General features: G+C 47.7%; 1 protein-coding gene across 1 annotated transcript; it reads right to left on the bottom strand.

The window, feature by feature from the left end:
- Nucleotides 1–200: 200 nt before the first annotated feature.
- On the bottom strand, nucleotides 201–27,614 carry EDEM1 (ER degradation enhancing alpha-mannosidase like protein 1). Its single transcript, XM_060109903.1, has 12 exons — nucleotides 26,952–27,614; nucleotides 21,781–21,853; nucleotides 18,151–18,254; nucleotides 16,810–16,981; nucleotides 15,362–15,545; nucleotides 13,090–13,264; nucleotides 11,420–11,540; nucleotides 10,776–10,946; nucleotides 8,871–8,944; nucleotides 7,685–7,781; nucleotides 5,550–5,753; nucleotides 201–4,067 (listed from the first exon to the last, which is right to left on the bottom strand). The coding sequence occupies exons 1-12, from the start codon at nucleotides 27,467–27,469 to the stop codon at nucleotides 3,978–3,980; spliced, it is 1,983 nt and encodes a 660-aa protein (XP_059965886.1). The 5' UTR covers nucleotides 27,470–27,614; the 3' UTR covers nucleotides 201–3,977.

Here is a 27,614-nt window from a genome sequence, read left to right as displayed (position 1 = left end):
TTAAACGTGGCTCTGACCCATACGTGAAGGATGGTTAAATGAAGGTATGACAGACAAGCCTGAAGTGGTGTTACTCAGGGCTTAGCTGTAAAAAAACAAAATAAAGTTTTTATTCATCCTGTTTTATAGATTCTGCTCCCCTGTTTATCCTCCATATAATGTGTACGTGTGAGTATATAAAGGAGAAACAAAATGACAACTCAAAAAAAAAAGGAATCTTTTAATAAAAATTACTCATAAAAATCCTAGTAAATTTCAAAGAGCAAGGTATTTCTTAGTACATTTATAAAAGAACATTTGGTCCTTTTACAAAAAGCTCCCTTTTAATTTAAATACATTTCTTATTTACAGATTAAACATAAAATATCATCTATAGTTGCAAAGCATATTGCACGTTACAGAGAGAAGCATTTGTATGTTTCAATCGGTTTTCCCCAGAGTTTCCAACTCTAGATTTTTGTGTGTGTGTAAAAACATATTTACCTTTCTTGTGCATAATAAATAAAAATGCAGCCTGTGTTTTGCTATTTAAAACTAAAACAAAATACCTTTAAAAATATTATTTCTCTGCCTCTCAGTAAGAGGGAAGGGGGGGTAACAAATCAGGAAGGTCCACAGGTACTTAACATTCTCGCCAGATTCACATGTAAATTCAAGTGGGAACGCAACCCTGAGCCCTGCAAAACCTGGGGACACACAGCCCAGCCGACTCACCTTCTCACTTTCACAAGAGTCCCTGCCCTGCAGGAACAGGCACTAGAGAAGGAGCTGGATGTCTGGAAGTGGAAAAGGAAAGAAAGATCAAGACTTCTTTTTTCTAAAGTCCCTACTCAGCCACTCTAAGGCTGGGGCAATCATAGGCCCGACGTGGCCACCAGCATTAAATTTGCAGTCGGCAGAAAGAAAGACCTCTAGAAAAAAAGAATTTCTGATATTTTGTCTACAAAATCCAAAGTGAAGGATTACAGTTTGTAATCATTCATTAAACTGAGCTAAGAAAATAGCTGAGAGGGATGTTTGTCTTTGGTGGAGGACACAGCAGGGAGGCGAGAGAGGAATCAAGCTGAGACCCTCAGATTGCACGTATCCAGCCAGGGAGCTGATTTCCATCTGCACAGACACCATCCTGGCGCATAAACACACAGAAAACTACTGAACTGATGTGCACACGCCCCATGATCCAGGACAGCCTCAGAACCTGGGGATTCAGTCGCACAGAGCAGTCACACACAGCAAGTTCTGACAGAAGATTTCAAAGTTCTGAAGGGAAGATTGGAACATGGAAGCTGGATTTCCACCAAGGCCAGGACAATTGGAGAGCTAGCAAACACTTCCTTCGTCACCTCCTCCTCCAGGAAACGGAGTTCCTCAGTCACAGCATCTCAGCCAGCGAAGCCTGCCCTGGAACAATTTAGAACTCTGTGGTGGGAGATTTAGACTCCACCCAATAAGGCAGCCATAAGGCAGCTTCCCACAAAGGTTTGGCAAAACCACTTTCATTGTGTGAACCAAAGCGGAGTCTAGACATTAGCTACACACAGGAACGCAAGGATGGTGCAAGCTGTCGGCTGTTCCAAAGCATGGAATGTTTGGAATCAGGGTGCTCCTAGGGCAAATCACAAGGGAATTTCCCTGACACTCCCCTCCTCAGCCCTCGCCTTCCTGATCTCTCACGACACAGAAGAAACAACAAAGACCCTGAAGGACATATCACAATTGTTGACACTCTGACCTTTAAAGAGAAAGCAAGTTTCGAACGTGGCTCAAAGGACCTTCTCTGTAACTAGCCCCGAGACGGGCATTCTGGCATCTCAGTCACTGACTACATGGCATCCAACTTTAGACTGGGCAGTCTGGAAGCTCAGCAACCAGGGTGAGAATGGGTCGCTCACCCTCGGACTCACAACTGGTACAAGTCCAGTGCCTGGAAGCCAAGAGGGTCTGAGACTTAATACAAAACATGTCTCATGCCAGCCTGTAGCTGTGAGGTGCCTCTGTGGCACTCAGGCCCAGGTCCCTGTTCCAGAGCAGGAGGGAGATGGGATACCTGAGCCCAGAGGAGGGGGATCATTGGGGTGCAATAACATAACAGCATGATCACAAAGGGCCCACTTTCTTCCCTGAGGTGCCCCATTCTCCCAAACAGCTCATTTATAGTCCCACCTTGGTTTACCTGGAGAAAAGGTGCAGGGATGCTCATGCAGGTGTGTGTCTTTAAAAGGGGATATTTTGGTTTTACCGAGGCAATGAAAATATTTTAAATATATATAGTATTCTCAAAGAAAATTTTCTGTTCAGTAGATGAGACAATGTTGATAAACAGAATGCTTCTGAAATGAAGAAAAAATGTTAAATAGAAGCATTTGATTTTTTTTCCTTTAAAACATTTGCACAGTAAATGTTTAAAAGACAGAGGTGACATTTATTACTGAAAATCCCTCCTCTAAAAACCTCAAAGAACTGAATTAGGTATCTATTTTAAAACCAGCAACACTTAAATTTTCAAGAATAAAATTCCTCCCTTTTGACTGAAAATGCAATGGCTCACACAGCATCCCTTTCTAGCTTTAAAAAGACTAAAATAAAATCATTTGAAGTATCCTAGCGGTGACGGGTGAGTCACACGACAGGTGAAATTGGAGGTTTTTAAGAGACTTCCTACCCTTTCTATTGAGGTTCATTTCAACCTCTGACGTTACAGGGAAGCCAAAGCTCAGGGTTCAAACCCACCTCTGCTTTCTCTGAGCCTTCTGCACAAGTTCAAAGAGACACAGTTCCGTGCTCACTAAGGAAATAATACCAACAAAGGAAAGAGGCATTTTAGCACAATTTCCTCTTTATATAAGCTTGCTTAAAATATCAGGTTGAAAGGCAAGGACTGGCCAAGAAGTTTCCAGAACCTACCTGATATCCATCCCATGCCCCTTTCGCTGTGGTCACACCATGTAGCAATACAAAACAAGGCGGTTAAAATCATAGCAGCAGCTGTGACATCCAGTGGCCCAAACCAAAAGAGAATAAGGCACCCATCAAAAGCCTGCATTGCACAGAGAGACGGCTCAAGGATGCCAGAAGGTCATCTGATCATTTCTCTCTCCCTGACTTAGCTGATTGGCACTAGACACAGGAAACAAAATCGAAACAATTCCAACGCAAACATGGTCGGAACTGACAATCCTTGGTTAGTAAATATAAGACAGATGAAAGCTCAGATGATCATAGGTATTTTTCTCTCCCTTAAAAGGCACCTGGTTCTGAAACTATGGGAGATCCTCAGGTGAGTTCACAATAAATGTAGAACACCATCCAAAAGATCTACCTGTTAAGCTCTTAAACTGTGAGGCCACAACTTAAGAGATTGCCTGTTAGAATTCGGATAAACTCGTGAGCAAATAATCCGTAACACCGTGATGAATTGCATGGGGCGCAAATGCGTAACTGGATGATTTTTCCCCATTGACTGACAATTGTGGGTGGAGACCTGGGAGACAGCCCAATTATCCAATAAGAGAGAGAGGATGACAAAATGCAGTAAATAGGGATGTCAGGGGAACCGCAGGCCCTGTTGCACAGAAATTCATTCACAATCCTCTGGCAGTGAGGTCGCCAGGCGGCAGTCATGCAAGCGCCGGCAGAGAAGACTCGACGGATTCCAAAGTAGGAAGGTCTGAAGATCCAGCCAAAGAGCCCCATCCACGGTGCACAGTAACATCAGCACGTCGTAAGAAGCCAACTTCTACGTACCTTCTCACTTCAAAGTATATCCTTAAGACAAACAGGGCATTTTATTGAACAGAAGAGAAATGCTAAAGTATCCAAGAATCTACCAGATGCGGCTGGGGAGCTGGACAGAGATTCCTACACCATCGTGGACAGCCAGACTCCTATCCTCCTCCACTTTGGACTGGGTCTCAGCCTGGCCTGGGTTCAGCTGTTTTAGATCCAGTTTCAGATGAGGCCACACAGGGGAGAGCAGATCAAATCAAGCCAACCATCTGGTCAATCTGTCGCATGTAGATGCTCTTTAAGGGCAGGGAATAGCGCCTCTCGTCAGGAACGCGATTGCACTAGAAAGAAAATGAATGAGGGACAATTTGAATTTTCAGTTAAGACGCCATGTGTTAATTCCTCAGATGTGACTGGATGACCTCCCCTGGGGTTTCTCATCCTGGCACTGTCAACACTTGGGGCCTGTCCGGTGCACTGCAGGATGGTCAACAGCACCCCTGGGCTCTCCTGCTATATGCCCCCTGCCCCTAAGCCCCCGTGTGACAACCAAGATTGTCTCCAGACATTGCTCAATGTCCCCTGAGGAGCAAAGTCACCTCCAGTTGAGGACCACTGATGTAATTTAATTTCCTCACTTCACAGGTGAAGAAATGGAAACCCAGGGAGGCTAAAAGACATGCACCCAAGTTGAAGAGGGGCCGGGACCAAAACCTGCACCCCTTGGGTCCTTAATCCACCGAGAATCGCAAACAATGTTTTAGCTACTTGAAAATACTATTGTTTTTCTGAGTCTATGGCTCTTCTCATCCACAGCTAAAACCTAAATGCTTAAGAGTGTTATTTATTCACTTATTTTTTTAAATTAAAGGCTTTTTTTCTTTTCTCTCTCTCAAAGGGGATCTAAGTTTGAGAACCAAACATGCTGTCTGGAAAGTTTCCACATACATTCACGCTCTTCCTCAAAGAAACATTTTCTCGCTGCTCTGCACGTGAACTCACACGCCCTGCTCTGCATCTTTGCAAGACCAAGACTGACAGGTGCTTCAGTTGGTCCCAACGCCCCCCACTCTTGTTGTTTGTAGGTGCTGTGCCTTCTGCCAGAACGTCCCTCCTGGGACGCTTCACCTCATCATTCCAGGAGCTACTGAGAGGCAGCCTCCTGAGTGAAGCCCTCCTTGTTTTCCGGGCAGAATAATTCCTTCCTCTTTGGTGTTTCAACAGCACTTCACACAGCCTCCTACTGAGAAGCACCCGGGGGGAACCGGTCTCTATACTGGGCCCTGGGCCCATCCAGCACCAGGACCCCTCTGACCAGCCTGCATCCCCGGTGCCCGGCACAACGCAATCGGGTCTATCAGACGAGTGTCTCCTTCAGTACAAATCCGGGCTCCACCACACGGCTCCACCGTGTGACCTGACCCTCTCTGTATCTCCCTTTTTCTGTCTGTGAAGTAGGGATATTACAATATGTACCCCTCACAGGGCTGCTATGAGAAGTTAACATACTTAAGCATTTAGCACAGTGCTTAGCATGTGGTAAGCTCCATAAATAAATGTTGGCTATCATTATCATCTCTCCTTCTGTTTTTCCCTTTCCTCTCAATCACGCTTTGTTCGCTTAATCTACACTCCATGGCCTAATATAAATTCCAGGGTCTTATCTATAGCTACCGAAATGGCCTCTTTCTGAAACTCTTCTCAAATTACCCAACCAACCCGAGTGTGCCATGAATATTCTGTCAGGAACTCTGGATGATAAGGTGAGGAGTAGTGTTTTCTCTTCCTTCGATTGCAAACCACCCCTGGAGAAAGCAACTTACGTTGGAGCTGGAGTTGATGACTTTTAGCTCATGAGGTCTAGGCCTGTGCCCGGACTTCCCCACTTGGTCCTGCCCTCCCTCTTCAGAAAAGAACTCCTTCCAGGGTGACTCCCGGAGATGTTCGTCCACAGATATAATGTGTCCCTCAGTTGTAAACATGTATCTGGTTCCAGATTTGTGTACTGGATTCTCCTCATCAAAGAGCTAGTAGAAAAAAGAAAAGAGAACAGATACAATTGTAGCAGGTTTGGAACCAATTCATAGCGCGGCCGAGTTCAGACTACTTAGGGACCAGAAGCTGCTTGGCTCTCAGGCCAACTCCGGCTGTGGGGCGGAATCCCCAGTTGTGTTGAAACTCAGATGCCTGGACTTCCCCGATCCCGCCCACACCTAGAGATTCGAAAGCCCGGGGCTAAGACCCAAGCGCCACTAATCTGTAAAAGCCCTAGATGATGCCCCCAGGCCCTCCGGAGAGTTCTGGCGCTGGAATCCTGGAAGTGCCCCCAGCTCACGTGCACCTAGGCCCGAAACTGGAAAAGCCTGGAGAGAAGGAGGTCCGTGGTTTATCCTTCACCAGGTCCCCAGGGCCTGACACACGTGCCACCGCGTGGTGCACTCCTGTGTGGGCTCTGAGGGCACAGGGTACCCCAGGCAGTCCTTCCTTCGGCAGCGGGCGTGGGGGGTGGAAGAGGGCGCGGCGGGGGCATCTAGAAAGAACCCCTGACCCAGGCGTGTGGTAAACAATGCATGAAGAAGAACGCAGAACTCTTAGAGACGGAGGAAACCTCACAGGCACCTCAGGAATTTTACAAACGAGGAAGAACGGTTGGCACAGCTGCTCTGTGTTCACACGGCTCCCAGGAGGAGAACAGGGTCGGCCCAGCCCCTCCCCCTCCGCCACCCGCCCTGACCCTGAGTTCTTTCCCCGGGAACACCTTGGGGGTCTCCTCCATTCATTCGCTCCAGAACTCGCCCCGTGAATACCCCGGACCCCACGGCTGCCGGATGGGATGCCCACCAGGCTCTCGGCAGCCAACCGGACCGGCCGCACTGCGCAGTGTGGGAGGCCTCGGCACCCACAGGACCTGGTGGCAGGACCACACGGCTAGCGGGCGGGCACACCTCCACCTGCCACGAGCAGTGACGCCAGCAGCACCAGCAGCAGTGTCGTCTGAGAGGACTAGACCGGGATTTCCGAAACCCGGCTTGGTACAGGACCATTAGAGGCGCTTGTCAACATTACAGGCTCCTGAGCCTGCTTCTGAAGAGTCCCATTCAACATGGCTGTAATCTTAACAGTGTGACTCCAATCCAGCTGACCCCGGGGCTTGGGGACCACTGAACGAGATAAAACGAACCTATCATTACTGACGGATATCTTTGGATCTCGGCCTAAATTCTCCACGCTGCTTCCCCACCAGGATATCCGGACCCTCTGAGCCCTGATAAAGTATTCTTTTGCGTGTAGCCATACGAGCCAGTGACAGAGGGGAGGAGAGCGGCCAGGTGCACCACACAGATGCCGTGCACGCCCGTGGCCAAGCAGCCAAGAGGAAGGAGCACTGGACAAGGGATCGGGCCCAGGGCTCAAGCCTTGGCTCTGCCATGTCGTCACCCCGAGAACCCTGGCAAGTCACCTGACCTCTGACAGTTCCCCTGAGGGGAAGAATGAACACTGACTAAGATGATCCCCGAAGGTTCCTTCCAGGTCCAAAAATTCAGTCTCTCCCTAAACACGTGCGGATGTGTTGTATGGACAGAGAGCCGGCCGGGCTGTGGGTCTCACCGAGAGCGCCCAGGTCAGGGGAAGGAGGAGCTGAGATTCTGAGGTCTCCCTCAGGGAAGCCTCGTGACCACCATGCTAATGAGGGTCCCCCAGGAACCGTTACCTGCACCTCACACAACGTGTAACCCAAAGAGTGTTCTATGTGTGTACTCGGCAGTGCCTCCTCTACGAGGTCAGCAACCACGGAGTAGACAGCAACGTGCCTTCGCTCCGACAGTGCTGCGCCCCTGGGCCAGCGAAACGTCCAGCCTGGGGCAGCGCCTGGTGGTGTATGTTAGACGGAAGGCAGAGGAATGCCTGCTGTCAGCAGAATGGAGCGCTTCCTGGGTTAATCTTACAACACACATACCAGATACAAGTATTTACAGGTCTCGCTGAGGAAGAAGCTCTCCATCCGGTCCTCTTTGGATTTCTCGATGACATGATGCAGCGTAGCGTAGCCACACCTACGAAACAGTCATCCAGTGAGCCCCACCTCCGCTCCCTCCCACCTGCGTATTAATTTAAGAGGCCGAAGTAGCCTATTCACAGAACAACCAAGGCATCAAACACCACGTGAGAAACAAATTAGGGTAGGTTTAAGGGCTATCCTTTTTCGGCCCAGATTGTCTGCAAACTTCATTAAAAAGTGGTCTGGCTGCCGAATCATCAGGTTAATGGCAGCGGAAGGGGGATGGGGGTGGAGGAGAGTATTTGTCAAAAGCATAACAGGACACCAAGAAAATGACTGGCAACAAATTCAAAAGGACTGATTTAAATTTCGTGTCCCAATACTTGCATAGACTGACTAATCATTTGATAGCCTAAGACAGTATTTTGTAAGAAAATACTCATGACATTATAGCTAGGTAAAAAAAGCACATCGCAAAACTGAAAGAGTTTTTATACATATACATATATACACACATTATAGATTTATATATAAATATATAGAAGAGCATAAAACTATATACTTTTTTTTTTTTTCCGGTATGCGGGCCTCTCACTGTTGTGGCCTCTCCCGTTGCGGAGCACAGGCTCCAGACATGCAAGCTCAGTAGCCATGGCTCACGGGCCCAGCCGCTTCGCGGCATGTGGGATCTTCCCGGACCGGGGCACGAACCCGTGTCCCCTGCTTCAACAGGCGGACTCTCAACCACTGCGCCACCAGGGAAGCCCTAAAACTGTATACTTAAATGCTGATGGCAGTTATCTCTGCAGGTGGAGATTACAGTGATAATATTCTACCTCTATATTTTCTATATTCCCTAAACGTTTTAGTATATATATTATTTGTATAACAGGGGAAATAAGTTACATAAAAAGAGCTCATATAGTGTGCTGGAACCCTACAGGAATAAAGGTGAAAAAAATTTTTAATTTCCACTATAATGGGCAGGTTCTACTACACAAAAAGTAAGCAATTTCCCTACAAAATTAACATTAATGACCTGTTCTATAAAGTAAAATGCAAAATAGAATTATATTACCTCAGCACAACTCAAAAGAAATCAAAAGTGGCCCACAGAAAAAAGGAAGGAACTTAGAAAACTAACTTGACTTTTGTGTACTTTTCCAGACTCTGCAGAATGTCCATTCCTACATGTAGGTAGAAGGGATTCTTGGTTGCCTAGAGAGAACACGAGAGAATGTGATCCAGCGGGGGCCTGGAAGACACGCCGTCAACACACATCGCGGTGATTGCAGGACGGTCCCGAGGAGATGAATCACTGTCCAAAGGAAGGCACGGGCGAGTTCACTTTATCCTGAAGGGTCGCGAATGTTACAGGATTAAGGTGTTCTGTCAGTTCACATCAAAGCGCACCTCCAATCTGCTTAACTTGAACGGGGGGCGGCAGATCAACTCCCTGCCTTTGGCTCTCGTGATCCCCATCATGATCAGAAATGAAACAACGCCTCACTGACAGTCCCATATCTGAGAACAAATCCAGTTTCTGTGTTGCCTCAGAACTCGCTAGAAACTTAAGCTGCAAGCACAGGGAAACAGGATGTTGCCCCCGTTCCATCCACAGCACTGTGAGAAGGGCTAGGGAACAAGAAGACTCTCTAAGTATCTAAAGAGGCCTCCACATGCTGTGTTCTCTAATCACCCTAGGAACTCAGTCCCTGGGTTGCTTCCTCTTCCGTCACATGCTCATAGATAGTTTTGTCAGGGGGAAAAAAAAATTCTCTGGGAAGATGAGACTTTTATCCCAAAACTAGTTTGAAAGCTGGGGATCACCTATAATTCGTGCCCAGTGCCAACCGTGCAGCAGCAAAAGCAAACGAGCACAGGGTCAGCTGTGTCTGGATTAAGAGGGCACACGGAGCAGCTTCAGAAGGCAGGGCCAGAAAGCCGAAGATTTCTCTGGATTTTAAGAAAGTAGTCAATATGAGGAAGAAGCTGCAAGAAGAAAGAAGCAGTGACGGAAACAAAGAGGCATCAACCCAAAGGCAACAGACCTAAGCTTAAGAGGAGAACTCAGCCAGCACCCGAGTCTGTCACCCTCGGAGCGTGAGTGGCCGGACTCTACCCTGGGATCTGGGATCCGGGAGGCAAAATCAGAGGCTACCTCCCCACCCCTGAGAGCTTACATACAACTCACAAGGTGTCTCTACGCCTGAAGTCAGTTACCAGTTGCATAGGATTTCTCCGTTTTTCAGAAGCAAATGGCAAGGATTCGGTGCTAAAAAAAAACTATGGAATAAATCTAAACTACTAATCCTACTACCAGAGCTCATCAGATCTCCTTGCGAGGGCTTGCCCGCTACACGCGTCTGCCGAACGCACGGAGGGCCGGCTTCTTGGAAAGTGAGCAGCTCGTGCTGCTGAATTTGCGAATGGCTGACAACTCTCGATGTATATATATGTATGGCACGCACAGAGGTATAAATATCGGCCTTAAACCGTCGGGGAGAAGACCCTTCACAGTTAGAGTGACATTTCCTCTGGCATTCAAGTAATTCCACAAAAGAGGAACACTGTATGTGTTTTTGAAGGATTAAACAAAAGTAGGCACTCAGACAATCCCAGATGATTCCCTTTCCAACTAAGAAAAATAATTTTTCTGTCTGAATACTTTACACAGACCAGGGTTCCACAGTACATGAGGACAGAAATGCATCCGCCAACAAGAGTTCTTTGGTCAAATAAATTTGGAAAACAGAGAGTACCAAATCTTCCTCTTGATTGAAGGATGTGAGAAACAAGCCCTGCAGTAAAGATATGACTCAGCCTTGCAGAATGTAGGGCAAACGCGTACATGACCGCAGACGTCTTCCCTGTCCCGTGCAACCAGGACAGACGCTGAGCGCTAACAAGGCTCTGGGCCGGCGGTCACTCTAACGGTCGCTGTGAAATAACACTATTCCCCACCTGTCAGCAAGTGTTCCCTACGAACCAACTGCTACAGGTCTTCCCAGCATTTCAACACAAACTACTGTTCAACAAGCTCTAGTACCTGGTAGAGGAGATACGTAGACTCCACCAGCTCGGGTCTCAGCGGGTAGAAGAGCACGTCGGGGGCCTGCAGCTGCCAGTTGTACCTCTCGGGGAGGGCCCCGTAGCGCTTCCATATGGCGTAGTAGAAGGCGTGCAGGCAGATGGCGTCCTCCACGTCTCCTATCAGAACCTACGGGGAAGGCGCAGGTCACCAGGCTAAGACACTGTTCTCAGAGTGGCAAGACATGACACAGGCCCTGGGCTTCCCCCTCTCCCCACTAGTCATCTGACCTACAAACGCGGCTGGAGACAAAACCAACCCAAAAGGAGCATCCCAGACAGACCCCCCACCCCCCATCTGGCCATCAATGCCAAAGCCCTGAGAACTGCATAGGACAAGAGGCTAGCTGTACTCAGGAACGAAGAACAGGCAACTGAGACATGAATCATCCAAAAATCACACACCGTTACTTCTCTGGCATGGCTTTGCACTGATTTAGTGTGGAGTAATTTCCAAAGAGAATAATGGGGACGTACTGTGCTATTCACTTCCCAAGTCTGAAGGAGCCAGAGAATGTTCTGGTACCATAAAAAGAAAACAGAAGGGGAAAAAAAGCCCTTTCCAGTGACTGCTTTTTCTTAGCAAACAGGATTGCGAAATACCTGCAGTCCTGGGAAGAACGCCTGCAGAGAGTCAATCCACGTGTTCATCAGCTGCCCGCTGAGCATGTTCACGTTGACGTAGAGGGGCGGGTCCCCTTCCCCCTCGTTACAGGCTTCCCGACTGAGGAGCCACACAGAGCGGCCAAAGGGGAAGAAAGAGAAACAGCTCCAGCTCTGTGCCCCCAGCAGCCCCTGGCAGTTTCACTTAGATGGAATCAACATTAACCTTTTCTCCTCACTCATTCTTTAAACCTTTGGAGACAGAATGCCTCTACCTCTCAATACAAGACTCTAGCATAAGATGACACTTACCAAAGGATAAAAGTTCTAAACTCAGCCATGGTAACACATTGGGATTTCACTGCATTTTGCAGAAAGCACTTTGACAATCAGGTTTGAGAAATACGTCCACATAATTTGGTATATAGCATGGGTCAGTTTTGACTTCAGTGGGGAAGTCTGGTTATTTCTGCACACACAAAAGAGTCTCTTCTCTAATAAAATCCTACACCATGGGCCTGGAGGAACACCTCAGAGCAAGAAGCTCAGGGATTACTACTAATTTAGTAAATTTAGGGGCTTTAAAAATCGAAAAGGACTGAACTCTGGCCAAACAGCCTCTTACTAAAACACATCACTTGAATGATCCTACAACAGCTAGGGTAGAAATGGGCAGGCAACTAGTAGCTATCACTTGCACTGGCCACTTAACACACACATGTGCACAAGGGAAGACCCAGGGAAGACAGGCGGCACCAGGGTCGAAGCCGCTGCAGCTTCGAATGGCACTTCTCTTCTGCCATCCTGAATGCACAACTGACAAGCGGCAAACAAGGCTGCTTTAAACAAACACAGAGCGAAAAAAAGGTGGTAACTGTCCTTTCTCTCAAGTGTAAAGACCAATCCTAACTTCTTTAGAAAGTGAAAGAACCAACACAACTCTGCCGCATTACAGCTCTATGTGCAATTAAAACCAGCGAAACAGAGGGATGTGTCACTCCTTGGGGCAGCCAGTCTCCAGGTGGCCCCCAGTGACCCCTGCCTCCTAGCTGTCACACCCTTGTGCAGTACCCTCACAGACTACATCAGCCCTGGTCTGTGTGACCAACAGTGTCCGGCAGAAGTGCTGGTCGTCATTCTGAGATTAGGGCATGAAAGCGTATGGCCTCCGTTCTGGTGGCTCTCTTTCCATCTCTCTCAGATCACTCATTCTGAGGAAGCCAGCTGCCATGAGCTGCCTACAAAGAGGCCCATATGGCAAGGAACTGACACCTCCAGCCACAGCACGTGAAGAACTGAAGCCTAGGAGGGGACCCTCCAGCCCTGAGTGAGCCGTGACAAGGCTGCAGCCCTCACCAATAACTTGTAGATGACCTCGTGAGAGCCCCTGGATCAGCCCAGCTGCTCCTGGCTTCCTGACCCTCAGAAAATGGGTGAGATAATGTTTGCTGTTTTAAGCCACTAGGTTTCAGGGTCATTTGTTACGCAGCAGTAAATAGCTAATACACCTTGTCACCACCCCCTCAAATGACTAACAAACAACTAGGAGGCAGTAAAATGAGGGCAGAGACCAAAAGACCCTGTGAATCTATGTTGAGAAAAATACGAACACTTCACAATACATTCTATTTGCTTGACGGGACAGTAAGAGAGATGGTGAGGAGACATACCCTCTTCTTAAGTAGTTCTGAATACTCTTATATGCAGCATTAAACATTTCTAGGTCTTCTTTTTCTCCAAAGAGAATGTAAGATTTCAAGAGGTATTCATAGAAGGAGTCCAGTCCGGCACCCAAGCCACTCTGCTTTCCGACCCAATGGCCCGTCTGAATGTTCACAACATTGCCTGTGAAAACAAGCAAGCTCGTCAGGGCCTGGTTGGGGGGCAGGGGGGCCTCCTACTTCAGCCCCACTGCTCCTCAGCACTTTTGTCCCTCACAGGAAAGAGGAGGGATGAATGTGTGGCCCTCAGGTCTTTATCGGTCCTATCAGCAGCTTGGGTGGCCAGAGCTTCCTGAACATACAGTGTTTCAACACTGATACAAAAATGGGGAAAACATTTAATGCACAAGAAAAATAGGTTTGTTGGGCTTCCCTGGTGGCGCAGTGGTTGAGAGTCCGCCTGCCGATGCAGGGGACACGGGTTCGTGCCCCGGTCCGGGAGGATCCCACGTGCCGCGGAGCGGCTGGGCCCGTGAGCCATGGCCGCTGAGCCTGCGCGTCCGGAGCCTGTGCTCCATAACGGGAGAGGCCACAACAGTGAGAGGCCATGTACCACCAAAAAAAAAAAAAAAAAAATAGGTTTGTCATGTTGCTTTTCCAGATTGACAATTCATTTCAAAAGCCTAAAGGGTGTTGTTCATCAGAGGATGATGAATTACATAATTTACATTATCTGTAAAATGGAAAAAAAAAAAGAAAAACAGAAATAATCCAAATATCCAACATCAGAAGAGTTAATGGACTGTCATATAGATTTTAAAGACAATAACTGTGAAAATAAGATAACAACTTGAAACCACCTGCATGATTTGCCAAATGAAAGGCAGAATAAAAATATCTATATTATAATCTGAAAGTATACAAAAGCTGCACATGGGGCTTCCCTGGTGGCGCAGTGGTTGAGAGTCCGCCCGCCGATGCAGGGGACATGGGTTCGTGCCCTGGTCCGGGAGGATCCCGCATGCCACGGAGCGGCTGGGCCCGTGAGCCATGGCCGCTGAGCCTGTGCGTCTGGAGCCTGTGCTCCGCAACGGGAGAGGCCACAACAATGAGAGGCCCGCGTACCGCAAAAAAAAAAAAAAAGTTGCACATGACAGGCTGCAAGGGCCTATGGAAAATTTTAAAGTTGACAGTTTGGGGTGACACTGGTAATGGGGTGACGGGGCGACTATTTTGTTTCTACTATTATTGTTAAATATAACAAATTTGTAAATAAATTGAAGAACTTAAGAAACAGTAATCAAAGATCACTTCTCAAAAGCAGTGCTTTTGCAATGACACTCTAGGCTCCAGGACCACCAATCCAGTTCCTCCCCGATGACAAAAAGAAAATATTTCTCAAAATAAGACAAACAGGGCCTCCCTGGTGGCGCAGTGGTTGAGAGTCCGCCTGCCGATGCAGGGGATACGGGTTCGTGCCCCGGTCTGGGAGGATCCCATATGCCGCGGAGCGGCTGGGCCCGTGAGCCATGGCCGCTGGGCCTGCGCGTCCGGAGCCTGTGCTCCGCAACGGGGGAGGCCACAACAGTGAGAGGCCCGCATACCGCAAAAAAATAAAAAATAAAAAAAATAAGACAAACAGTTATAAGAGGCAAACAACCTATTTTAAAATAACATCTTGAGCTAGTAAAATACTGATCATCATTGAAGATAAATAATGAGTACATAGGGGTGCATTATTCATTATACTTTTGCCTACTTTGATATGTTTGAAATTTTCCATAATAATTTTTTAATAACATCTTGATCAAAATTCTCAAGGGAAAAGAAAAATCTAATACAGGTTTAATCTGGGCTTTTAACCTACGACCACATGCCGAGATTTCTTAAAAGGAGAAAGTCACTCTACCGGTTAACTCTAAATTCCTATCTTGGGAACCTTACACTGAAGCAATATAATCTGCCTCTGAGGCAGTTCTTTTTATAGCATTTAACAATCACTTTCAAGTGGAATATGCCAAGGGATCAGATCAGAAGGGAGCCCTCAAATAGGAAGAGCATTATTCTATCCCATCAAACCTTCCAGCCACCCTCTAAGTGAAAAGTCACACGGAGAAATCAGATGTGGCAGACACTGAGGGAGGGCCCTTCTGTCTGAGCTGTCAATGTTCAGGTTCAGTGGTACAAGGAAGGAGGAGTGGAAAGAGGGGAGGGCCCCAGAGAAGAGGAAAGCAAAGGGGGCGATGGGCGCAGTGCCAAGGGCCTCACAGGTGCCCCACACCTAACAATCCCGTATCGTTGCTCCGCAGGTTCCAAAGGGCTTTCACAGCTCGCCTGGCCACCCACTCAAACGTGGAATCCCCCAGTAGTCGACTCAGAATCCCAAATTCCACCAGCAGGGAACCAGCGCCGGCCGTGCACGTCTCATTATTGCTGTCAGGAGGAACGCCTGTCTTTAGATTCACCTGGGGACAGGAAGACACAAAGGATTTGTGGCAGAAGTCAAGGAACCCACGGGGGTAGAAGACCAGGTCACAGCGATCCCACTCCACTCATAAACCAAGCTCACCACAGGGGGAGTCCACCCGCTGCCTCCCACTTTACATCCAAAAGGAAAATGGGAGTAAGGTTAAGACACAAACAAGACAGTACGAACCCCAGAGCCCTGTGTTATTAATAAGAGCAAGTCTTGGGGGAATCATTATAACGCTCTTCACTCATCTGCCTCTTCCCAGCAGGTCCTCTTCAGGGTTACGCAGCACCAGGCTTTGGCACTGGGGGCAAAGCCAAGCTGTGGGATCACGGAGGAATCCTAAGTGAGCTGCTATGAGCTCAGGCCTGCTCAGCAAACATTAACAAACCTCGGACTGGGAGAGAAATGAACCCAGCGAGAAAGTGACAGCCTGTTTCACCACTGAGGCTCAGGGGTCTGGCAGTTCTCCACTGATGGCTGACCCAAAGGCTGACTCAATTCTCAGAGGGGTTCTGGACTCAGTCAATCAGATGCCACAAAGACAGAATCTCATTCCAGACCTTGCATTTAAACCAGCAGCTAACTTACTGGTCTGTCCAGGCTTTATTTGAAAGATCCACATGAAGTGTTCAAAAGAACATTTGAAAAGAACATTTGCTGAGCTCCTCCAGCGTACATGTGGGGAAATGGGCCCAAGTCAGAAATGAAGACAAATGGCCCCCACTGTTTTGCAGCAGGGGATATAAATCCCACCTGCAAAAAGGGTTAAGAATACAGAGCACAGGAACATAACTTCCTTAAGGAGAAGGATTAAGTCAAATATGTCACTGTGGGGCTTCCCTGGTGGCGCAGTGGTTGAGAGTCCGCCTGCTGATGCAGGGGACACGGGTTCGTGCTCCGGTCCGGGAGGATCCCACATGCCGCGGAGCGGCTGGGCCCGTGAGCCATGGCCGCTGAGCCTGCACGTCCGGAGCCTGTGCTCCGCAACGGGAGAGGCCACAGCAGTGAGAGGCCCGCGTACCGCACACACACACACACACACACACAAAAAAAAAAGTCACTGTATGCCCAGTACACAACAGGTGTTCAGTAAATGCTGAATGAATTAAAAACCATTTCTATCATATTTAGGGCCAGATTCTCTCAAGGACATGGCTTTCCTCTTCCGCATCAGTCCCACCCCTTCCCGCAAATAAATTCATCAACAAAGAATTCTGATTCGGGAAGGTGGCGAGTTGTTGACGCCGTCTACCTACCCGAGGGTAGGGGATCCCTGTCCTGGTGTTTTCAAAGGCAGGGAGGAGCCGCACAGCCAGGTCGTGAGCCATATGCAACAGCTCGTTATCATAATCCTTGATCGTCATGTCACCAAAGGGCTGCTTGGAGTCAGTTATTATTCTGTGGGCAGAAAGAAGGCTTCCCAGGACCCTAATGATGGGAAGAGCAAAAGAAGAATAAAATCACGTTGGTTGTAAATGTGTACGATCCAGCTCAGAATGACAGAAGCAGGCTTGAATTCCCTATGGACTTAGCACTGCCTGAAAATCAGAGGGACTGGACTTAGTGACCCCCTGAAGTTCTTTCCAGCCATGACAGTAAAGGATCAATCGTTAGCTAACAGCATTAAGGAAAGGGAGAAAGCGAGCCAGTCTTCTGAGGCTACTGAGAATAATCCCACGTAAAGCAGTAACAATGTTTAGTCATTTTCATCACCTCATCAGAAGGGAGTGTCCTAATCATTCCCAGAATAAATATCACCTTTTAGTATTAATCAACTACTCTTGGTTTCTCTCACATGGGGAAAAAACTTAGCCAAATAAGAAGCAGAAAAGAGCAAGACGACAAACGCTAAGTAACTTTTGTAGTTCTGGCTGCCAAGCAACGTCAAATTCTCCAACTTCTGGTAAACAGGCAAGGTGGGGAAGAGAAGGAGAGAATGACCCGACCGAGCGGCAGGCGCCACCAGCTTAGATCTCAGTCCCTCAGCAGCCACGAGTTCAGGTCCCCCTCCAATGAGCTGAAGCAGAGTGTGACATTTTTCAGAACAAATGTTTTCATAACTTTAATTTTAAATAAACGCTACATCTGGATGTTATGCGGTGATACAACTTTCAAAGTTTAAACGGAATAGGAAAGCAGTCGCAATCTATCAAACTAAAAAGGCAAGATATAAAACATGAGCCGGGTACATTAGAGGGAGGGAGAGGGAGGGAGACCCAAAGGGTCAGCAGTGGTTTTCTGCAGGTGGTGGGTGACAGGAGAAACTATGATTCCTTCAGAAATACATAGGGGTTTTCCTAGGACACAGTGAAGGAAATGAGACTAGACATAAAGTGAAATAATGAAAAACTCCTTTAAAGGGACATCTATCTTAAACCTGCATTACAATGTGTCTTTCTATTTGGCCCCAAATATAATTACTTTGAAATGGCAATTGTTTCAGTTTTGATCAATCCAAAGCAGATGAAAAAAGGGACACAGTGCCCACAAGGTCTGCACGGACTCCCTACCTGGACCCCGGGGCTGGTGGACCCTCCAGGAGTTTTCGCCTTACACACCCAAAAGCAGCCTTCAATCCGTTTGATGTACTATTTTACCTTATCGTGGCCTCAAAGACTTGGACGGTGGAATCTTTGTCAAATGACACTGTGTTGATCACTAACTTGACTGCTTTCTGGAACTCGGATGAATTTCCCATTATCTTTAAAAAGAGGAACACAAACCATTACAACGGCCTGAAATGACACTGAGGCTGCATGATCGCAGGAGCTGGGCCACTTCATCTGAATGTCTGTACGTGTGGTTTTGCCACTCGTGGGAATAGAAACACAAAAGGTAGAAGAGCACAGGTATCTCTTAGAGCGCATTCTGGGACAGACGGCAAGCCCATTTCCACCAAACTCGGGCATCCTATCTCCAAATGGCACAACTGTGCCACGAACTCCTCATAAGACCATTAGCAGCCCTCATCGTCCTGCCGCATTCTCCCTCAACTTCTGTCTGACCTTGTCTAGCACGCAAGGCATTACAGTTCCAGAAATTCCGGAAATGAGTAATAATAAATCCAAAACCTGAAGAAACGAAAAACATGGCTTTCCCTCTGCTCCTCAAATAATGCGACAGCTTGGGCGCTTAGCTCCCAGGAGACCGAAACATCTGGAAAGCTGACTCCTTGCTTGTTTCCCAGATGTCTGAACACTTTGGGAAATAGTGGTATTTTCTTTTCGAGCATAGCATAAGACCAATGACATTCAAAACAAACAAAACATACAAATAACCAGCTCTACGTCCTTTGTAAGAAATGTTCTAGAATTAGGATTCCTATTTTGGGTGTGTGGATATGGTATCATTCCAAGCTTCTCTCTCTTATATGAGGTGGAAATTGGACATAAAATTTGATAAAATAACCTGAATAGAAATGCTTTCATGCTGTTCAAGATTGTATGACCATCCTGGCACTATAATGACATCATAAAGACATCAAAAAAAAAACCAAGAAAAAACAATTTCATTCAGACACTACTTATTTCAAGTATGTCTTATTCCCTAGTGTTTATTGATCTAGTGCATCTTTTTTTCTTTTTCTCCCCCTCATTGTTATTTTGCTGTTACATGCAGAGCAAGTACAGACGTTTTTTTATCTGGCTTCCGGTTCTTTCTTTTTAAAAGATTATGCAATCATGCTGCAAGTTGCATCGAACAGTCAAGGGACTGCTATCATCCAAGTGTTTCCAAAGGACACCTGTTAAAGTTTGTTTAAAGTGTCAGCAAAAGAAAAGGGAAACGTCAACAGAAGTAACACCTGAAAAATAAGCCTGAAGTGTACCTTAAAGACCGGGTGTTCTACAATGAAAACCACAGAGATGGGTCTGTTTCCCTACAGATGTTCACCAGCAGCAAACTCTGTTAGCAGCTGCAGGCGCTGATATGATCTCAGATCACGTGGAGGACGGCAAAGGAAGCCAACAGCTTTCAATGATATATTGTAATTTGCCATCTTAGACAGCTACGGAACTGAGTAACGAGGTTCTGAAATCATTCACTTAGGCTCGAGAAAAGCTGGATTGGGGTTTCTTTACTTCTCAGAACTTCTCAGAGCCTTTAAACGGCTGGTGTGCATTTTGGCTCTCCAGCAGTGGGACAGACTGGTAGAATTTCTCAAGTTCATTTGGGAACAGAATTCTTCTTTGAGGGAGAACACCCTTGGAATCTGTGTTGGGAAGTGCCAGGTTACTAGAAATTCATTTTCTTAACACGTATTTGCACTCCTATCATGTATCAGACACCATGCAGTGTGGACAGAGTGCAGTGACTGAAACAGAGACAAGGTCTCTGTCCTTCAAGAGCTGGCAGACGGATAAAAAGACACAATGGGGCAAAAGGAGAGAGGTCAGGGGGAAAAGGTGTGCTTTCGTAAGCTATATATGAGCCTTGGGACTTTTTTTAAAGCAACACTTGTAGCCTGACTCAGCCTGTGGTCCCCTCAACAAGTTAACTCTAATCAGGGTGAACACACCCGTCCGGGCACATTTTGATCAGTGATGGTGGATGACTGGCAGGCAGTAGCAATCACTTCAGAAGGAGAGATTGGGAAACTAAACTGCTGTGCAACTGCAGCCCGGCAGAATGAAACCCCGGACTCTCTGTTAGACCAAGAGCCTCGGGGAACTTATTTATTTATTTATTTATTTGCACTACGTGGGCCTCTCACTGCTGGGGCCCCTCCCACTGCGGAGCACAGGCTCCGGACGCGCAGGCTCAGCGGCCACGGCTCACGAGCCCAGCCAGTCCGCGGCATGTGGGATCTTCCCGGACCGGGGCACGAACCCGTGTCCCCTGCATCGGCAGGCGGACTCTCAACCACTGTGCCACCCGGGAAGCCCCCTAGGGGAACTTCGAAGGACGGCCCCAGCTCTTCCCAAGTTCCGGTAGTTCTACTACTAGCAAGATTTGGAACAGTTGTAATGCAAACTTAGCTAGCGTTGCCCAATGCTAACTGCTGACAGCTTCAAACTCTGTTTAAGGAAAGTTAAAATGCAGGATGTGGAATCAACTACAGTACAAATTTTCTTATGGTAAAGGTGTGCCGGACAATGGAGGAGAGCGAAGAGGTAGCAGAACCATGTTTACTAAGGAAATTTTTCAACGCTACGCTGGAATATAGTCCCTTGCCGTATTCTACAGCAAAGGGTCGTGAGGCACACCAAGCACACGCGGCAGCCTGGTAATAAGAACCATGATGGTGTCGGACTGCCTTCCACGTGCTTTGGCTCATCTGTCTAGAGGTCTCCAGCTGCCTTGAGGGAAACCAAGGGCTGAGCATGGAAAGGCTGCCCCTCAGCTGGCAGCCCAAGTCTGGAGCGGGTAGTGTCCACAAAACACGGAAAGCAAATAAAACAAGAGTGTTTATACAGAGGGTCTCTGCGCAGGGGCTGGAACCAGGGCTCAGACTTGATTTGGGGGAGTCAGTAGCTGGGGCACATTTCAGGGGATCTTGTCCCCTGGCGATCTTGAATCCTGAGATCCTGTCTTTTACTTCTGAAATCTTAACTACAGTAACTGTATACTGGTTCCTTTAAGGAATAAAATAGCGGGAACCCCGCAGAAAAATAGGTTTCCCCCAAAACAATCACACTTTCTTTTTTTTTTTTAAACATTTTTTTAAAGTTTATTTATTAATTTATTTGTTTTTGGCTGCGCTGGGTCTTTGTTGCTGTGCATGAGCTTTCTCTAGTTGCGGTGTGCGGGCTTCTCATGGCAGCAGCCTCTCTTGTTGTGGAGCACGGGCTCTAGGAGCACGGGCTTCAGTAGTTGTGGCACGTGGGCTCAGTATTTGTGGCTATGGGCTCTAGAGCGCAGCAGGCTCAGTACTTGTGGCGCACGGGCTTAGCTGCTCCACGGCATGTGGGATCTTCCCGGACTAGGGCTCGAAACCATGTCTCCTGCATTGGCAGGTGGATTCTTAACCAGTGCGTCACCAGGGAAGCCCAACGATCACACTTTCTCCTCTGCTTTTTTAGGGGAATCACATTTCCCCTCATCTAACCTTCAATGTTTTTCTTGCTCTCAGCATTAAGCTCATTAAAATAAACAATACCTATCACAGCTATGAATACATGTTGAGAATCACGTTTCCTGGAATTCTCATCCCTGGGGGAAAGTAAGGGTAATTAACTCCAAAATATCTTAATTAATTTTTAAAAATAATAATAAAGCTGGACACTTACTGCGAGTGTATCCAACGCATCAACAAGAGTCAGTGAATAATTCCCTAGGACATCATTGATGTTCAGATTTGAACTGAAAAAGAAAGAAAATTAAAATTAAACAAAGGTAGTTTAAAAGAGAAAAAAGACAACAAAACTAAACACTCATCAGAAACTAAAATTGCTGGAAACTTATTTATTCAGGGACTACTGTGGGTGGATCAGTATGGCAATGGTCCTTCTACCTCACAAGGGACAGTCGCTATAGTGTCACAGAAGAGCAGAGACACACACGCTTATACTATAGTGGAAAGAACACAAAACAGGAAGGAAATGGGAAACAAGAGTCATTGCCCTCTCCAAGATGCAGTTTTAACAGCACAAATGACCTTTCTGTCCAGCTTCAAAAAGCTCTGATTTTGAAATCATTAGGAATGAAAAAGGAGAGGCCCTGTCACATGACCTGCAAATAAAACTTTAATTCAGAAATCAGACACTGCCGCAGATTACACACACAAAGCAGCAAATAAATACCTCAGTTACAGGCTCAGTATCACTCATCTGTCCTTGGGGTGGGGGAATAAATTAACTGCTTTATATCATTTTTTCCCTAACATACCACCCAAAGAATCCCCACCAGCTCCATCAACTGTGAGGAGCTGCTGTTTTACCATGAACCAAGGCAGGGCTTCTCGTAACTGCAGCTGCATCAATGCTTCTACCACACACCTCGTGCCCCATAATCAACACCAATCGCCCACTCTGAAACAATCTTAAGACACCAACTTCAGGGCTGCAATGAGGGTAACCGACAGTTCTTTATAGCACTAAAAACGACAAAGATAATACTAATACATCTGGGAAACGTGGGGATGGAGAAATAGTGCAAGTCATAAAGTCAGCTTGACAAATTCTAGGGAGTTCAGTTATTCCTGTCCCATTCCCACAGACCCAGAAAGCAACTGCAGAAGCTTGAAAAGATTTGAAAGTAAGGAGGGAAACGAAAAAGATGTAAGTAAGGAGAGAAAGAGGATGACTGTTTCGAGATTATGTTTATGAAAAACCACAGTGAAAACACCCTAGTTTTATCTTCAGCACCTGATTCACCGTTATTATGACGTCTTCCATCAAATCCCCAGACCACGTGACCTGCTCCGTGGCTCTCTCTGATGGATCCTGTCTCACTTCCCTGCGGGCAGCATCTCCGTGTTCCTGATGCTCGCCCTGCTCTCTGAGAGGCCTCCTACGCGCTTCAGCTGGGGTGAAGTGGGCCCCACGTGAACACAACCTCACATCCGATTTTACCTGGGCCTTTGTTTTATGCTGGTTATGTCACTTAATCCAGGACAAAGAATGTGTGGCAAAATTTTACCTCCTTTTTTTTGAAACAAACTATCTAGAAGGGGCGATCTAGGAACCAGGGCTCTCACATGTCTCTCCCAAGCCGCGAAGCCAGCACACCGCACCGGCTGAAGAACCGCACCTGCTGCTTCTAGCTGTCGACTCTTTCTGAATACATGAATATGACTGCAGAAGGTCCTCTGAAGACGAGAGCTGTGGGTTAAGCTCAGCCCTTCAAGGGCAGTGCCAGCCAGAGAGGATATAGGAAGTGTCACAAGCTGGAGGGGAAGGCCAAAGGAGACAGGGAGATCCTCAATGCTGCCCACTCAAGAACATTCTACTGAGCTTAAATATTTACCTCCACTGCTCTGCCGCTCAGAAACCAAGAGCTGGCTCCAACAACCCACCTCATCACAAAACGGGTCCCTCATCGTTGAGCCTCCAGGCTGGATGCTGGGTGAACCCCGTGTGACCACCTTCCCCTGAGGGACACCCTCCTCTGTGGCGTATCACCCTGCCCACCTGCACCGGCCCTGGAAGGGATGACTAATCTGGAGCACTGCACTCCTTCCCATGGTTTACTGTGCTTTTCCTTTCAGGCTATAACTACATCGGACCCAGTTTTAAAATACTTCTCAATAGAACGCCCAAGCAGCCACGACAGAGAACAATTATAAGAGTTGGCACAAGAAAAAACGTGTTTGTAGTAACTGGTGGTTCCTTCTCTCCACTCAGACAAATCCACTCAAAGATCTAAGGCGTTCGTGAAAACACTTCCAAATTCTTTTCTACCAGATTGCTACACACTCTTTCAAAATGTGCCAAAATAGAAAAAAGAAAAATGGGGAGGGCAGTAAGGAAACAGGAGACTCCACAGAAGCCTGTCGGCCTAACAGCGCCAGATTATCGGGCGTCCATTGAGGCCAGCCCACCATGCAGGCGAGACTGTGATCTGTCTGTCCTGTGCAAATCTTCTTGATCTATGGCCAGCCTGACCAAGAACTCAAACTTCAGGTACAAGGCTGGGTTCAAAAGTGCCCATCTTTCCACATAACCAGCTGCCAAACCACGATGGCTCTCCACTTAAGTTACCCTGTGTGACTGTTCGTGACATTCACCCCACGCTGCATTTTTAAGGTTCTTATTAGCCCCAAACAGAGAAGACGGAGAAAACTATGGCCTTTCACAGAAAATTTTTGGCGACGCAGCTAACATAATGCTAACACAGCATGTTCAAAATTAAACGCATGTGTAAAAAGGAAAAAAAAAATTCCACATATACTTAACCTGTAACAGCTGTTCAGAAATCTACCTGGTGCTGTGTAGGCACAGAGGTAATATAAGAAACAGTCCCTGTGTTCCAGGGATTGACAATCTGGGGAGACAAGACAAAGGGAAAGGAAGGTGAACACACAACAGTACTCAAGTCTCACACGATATTAAAAGGTGGAAAAGCAGCTCAAAGGAAAGGAACCGAAAGGAGAACTGAGTAGATCAAGGACAGTCATCTTCAAACAGTTCAATGGCGTCACGGAAAAAGACTTGAGCCTGACTCTGAAGGAAGCCAAGATTTTAGGAAGAAAGGGAAATGCAGAGGAGGCCATCTTAAACTAGGGGTGCCTAGGAACAAGTCGGTTTAGGGGCCAGCATCGGTTTGGTTTGATTTGCTTTTTTGTTTGAATAGCAATATGGTTGGGGAGAAAACAAAGAAGGGTCATGCACCCAAGGTCTGAACTAACAGAACTAATTATTCACGAGACTGCAAAATTTCAATATCCAGACTTACTTGAAGAAACTTTTGAATTTGGATCCTCCAACCCAAATCGGGGATATGAGAGGAACTGAGTTTGCACAGTGATCTGTAGCTGGACAGAAACGTTTGCTATTTTTAAAAAAGTGTTCCGGTTTTATTTACTTCATGTCAATACTCTTCACCCTACCTCCAGTCAAACAAGACAGGCAAGATAAGCCTCAAGTAAATGTGACTAAAAAGAAAAGACAGGCACATTATCACTCATATTTTGTTTCTGTACTTTTTACATAATATTCTAATGTCTAAGTTACTCTCTTTTTTAAGTGAGTCAATAGAATTCACTTGACAGTAATCATTAGAATACACTTGCTTAAAATAAATATCTGAAAGATTTTTTATTACCAGTTATTTATTTCGGGATGTAAATGTGGCCTGCTCTTTTCCTGAAAACACTAAAGTCTGAGAGGAGTTAAGTGAAAGGAAAAGGAATAAGAAAAATTAACTTTCCACTCTTTACAAGCGGCCAGCATGAGGGTCTACTCAAGGCTACCATAACCCCAGAGCTCTTTCACCTCCTCAAAGACACCAAGGCTGACCAACCAAAAGGGCACAACCCTTCCCACATGTCATCCCCTCAATATCTCTAACTCCATCTTTCCAAAAGCAACATATCTGTCTCAAAGCAACCTGACCTCAACTTATCCAGACTGTTCCTGAACAGTCAAACCAAACCACTCATCAGCAGATGTCATCCCCAAGCAAAGAAAACAAGTTAAGCAAAACAACTCAATTTCCTAAAATCTGGAAAGGCCTAGTAATTAAAAAAAAAAAAAAAACTTACTTAAAATTTTTCTCAAAAAAAAAATTGAGATAGAAAACACATTTCTATGTATAAAGCCTAATACAGTGAAACATGAAAAATATAACTCATCAGTTTCCTACAACTTTAAAAAGGCCGAGTCTTTTTTAAGTTAACCTGGGATGTCCCCCTGGCTTCACGAAAAATCATGCTCTCCAAATGCAATTTAAGACAAGAATCTGTAGATAGTCCAACCATTTTAAAAACTCTTTAAGTCCGCTTAGTGTATGGGCTTCCTTTTTAGGACCTAAGGACTGGGCTCTGCTGCTTTTCATCAGGTGAAGGAAAACACAGGCCTCAAATGTCCACAGGGACCAAGCAGCTCCACTCCTCCACTGCCAACTGAGGGGAGCGGCCGAGAGAAAGGCAGTCATATCCAGCCTAACAGGGTCAGTGTCAAGGCACACCGGCTCCCTCCAGCTAGGACGTCCTTAGCTGGGTGTGCTGTCCTCTTGGACTCTGATGTCAACAGCAGTAACCCTTGAAGCTCAGCCTCTGCAAACACGGCTGATGGAAGGGGAAGACTGGTAGATCTTCCCTGACAGCCTTGCCACCAGGGTGGGGGAATTTATGGGACAGACCCTAAATGTCATCTTGAGCATCAGGACCCCATATCTGGGCCACCCAGCCTCTCTCCCTTCCATCTAACCATCCTCAGCCTAAGGAGCCGCCCCTGTGATAAAGGAGAAAGCCTGTAGCCCTGCTCTCCCTCAAACTCACTGGATGGCTTTAAAAAGTCCCTTTTCAGGATCAACTCCTGAATTTTTACATTTTTATACAGTAAAGTTGGAGTTGGCTAGGTGGAGGGAGATAAGCGCCGTTTCGAAGCTGCGTTTACAAGGGATTTCATTTTGATTTGACTTTCACCTGGAGAAAGGGTTGGAGATGGAAGTCTAAGGCCCCCCAAGCCACCCCTCGGTACTGCCACTGTCCCTTCCGGTCTCTGGGCCTCAGTTTCCCCATCTGTAAAAGGGACTGCGCTGACAGCTGTCCAGTAACAGAGATTCCGGGAGAAGCAAGAGAAGGACAGCCACCGGGCCGTCCACGCAACCTCCAGCCCAGGACGACCTCAAAGTGGGTCGGCCGAGGCGCCGGACGGGTGGGCGCTGCCCCCAGGACCCTAAACGCCCAGGCACCAATGGGGGGACCCGGAGGACGGAAGGCTGAATCCGCCGGGAGAACCGAAGGAAGCGCGTGCGGCGCGCGGTCCTGGGCGTCGGGCCGGCGCGGGCTACTCACGGGTCCCCGCGGTCGGGTCCTCGGCCGCGGCAGTGGATGGGGTTGAGCTCGTCCTCGGGAAAGGCGTGCGCCATGTAGTTGTCGTAGCCGAACACGAACATGCCCCGCGCCAGGTCGCGCATCTGGGCGCGCAGCTGCGGCGGGAAGGCGCCGCTGTAGCGCTTCTCATACTCGTCCCGGCCGCGGCCCCGGGCGCCCAGCACGTAGCCCCAGTGGCCCGGGCCGCAGACGTCCGGCACGGGCCGCCGCGGAGCCCGCCGCCGCCCCGCCGCCGCCCCAGCGACCTGCGGCTGCAGCCACGATGGCCCCGACGGGCCCCCGGGCGTCCCGGGCCGGCCCGCGGGCCCTGAGGCGGGAGACGTGGGGCCGTCGGGGCCCCTCAGGCGCTGGAAGCCGAAGCTGAGCGGGAAGCGCTGGTAGAAGCCCATGCTGGGCCCCAGCCCGAAGACGAGCCACAGCACTCCGTGGAGGCCAAGCCGGAGGAGCACCAGCCCCAGGACGAGCGCTCGCCATTGCATGGTCGCGCGGGCGCCGCGGGCATTATTTACAAACGCGGGGGGCCTTCCCCGCCGACCACCGCACCCCACGTCCGCCCAGGAGCTCCGCTCACTTCCCCTTTAAGGAACTCCCTCGTGACGCACCAGGAACTGGCCCATTGTCCCC

This window comes from Mesoplodon densirostris, chromosome 10 (assembly GCF_025265405.1).
Source record: "Mesoplodon densirostris isolate mMesDen1 chromosome 10, mMesDen1 primary haplotype, whole genome shotgun sequence".
Lineage (NCBI taxonomy): Eukaryota > Metazoa > Chordata > Mammalia > Artiodactyla > Ziphiidae > Mesoplodon > Mesoplodon densirostris.
This window is presented reverse-complemented; position numbering and strand designations above follow the sequence as displayed.

Coding starts and splice junctions, on each gene's coding strand:
- EDEM1 (XM_060109903.1), bottom strand. CDS start 27,469: ATGCAATGGCGAGCGCTCGTCCTGGGGCTGGTGCTCCTCCGGCTTGGC. Junction 18,255..21,780: donor ATGCGTTGGATACACTCGCA/GTAAGTGTCCAG, acceptor CTCTTTTTAAAG/ATAATGGGAAATTCATCCGA. Junction 8,945..10,775: donor CTACGTATCTCCTCTACCAG/GTACTAGAGCTT, acceptor TGTTCTCTCTAG/GCAACCAAGAATCCCTTCTA.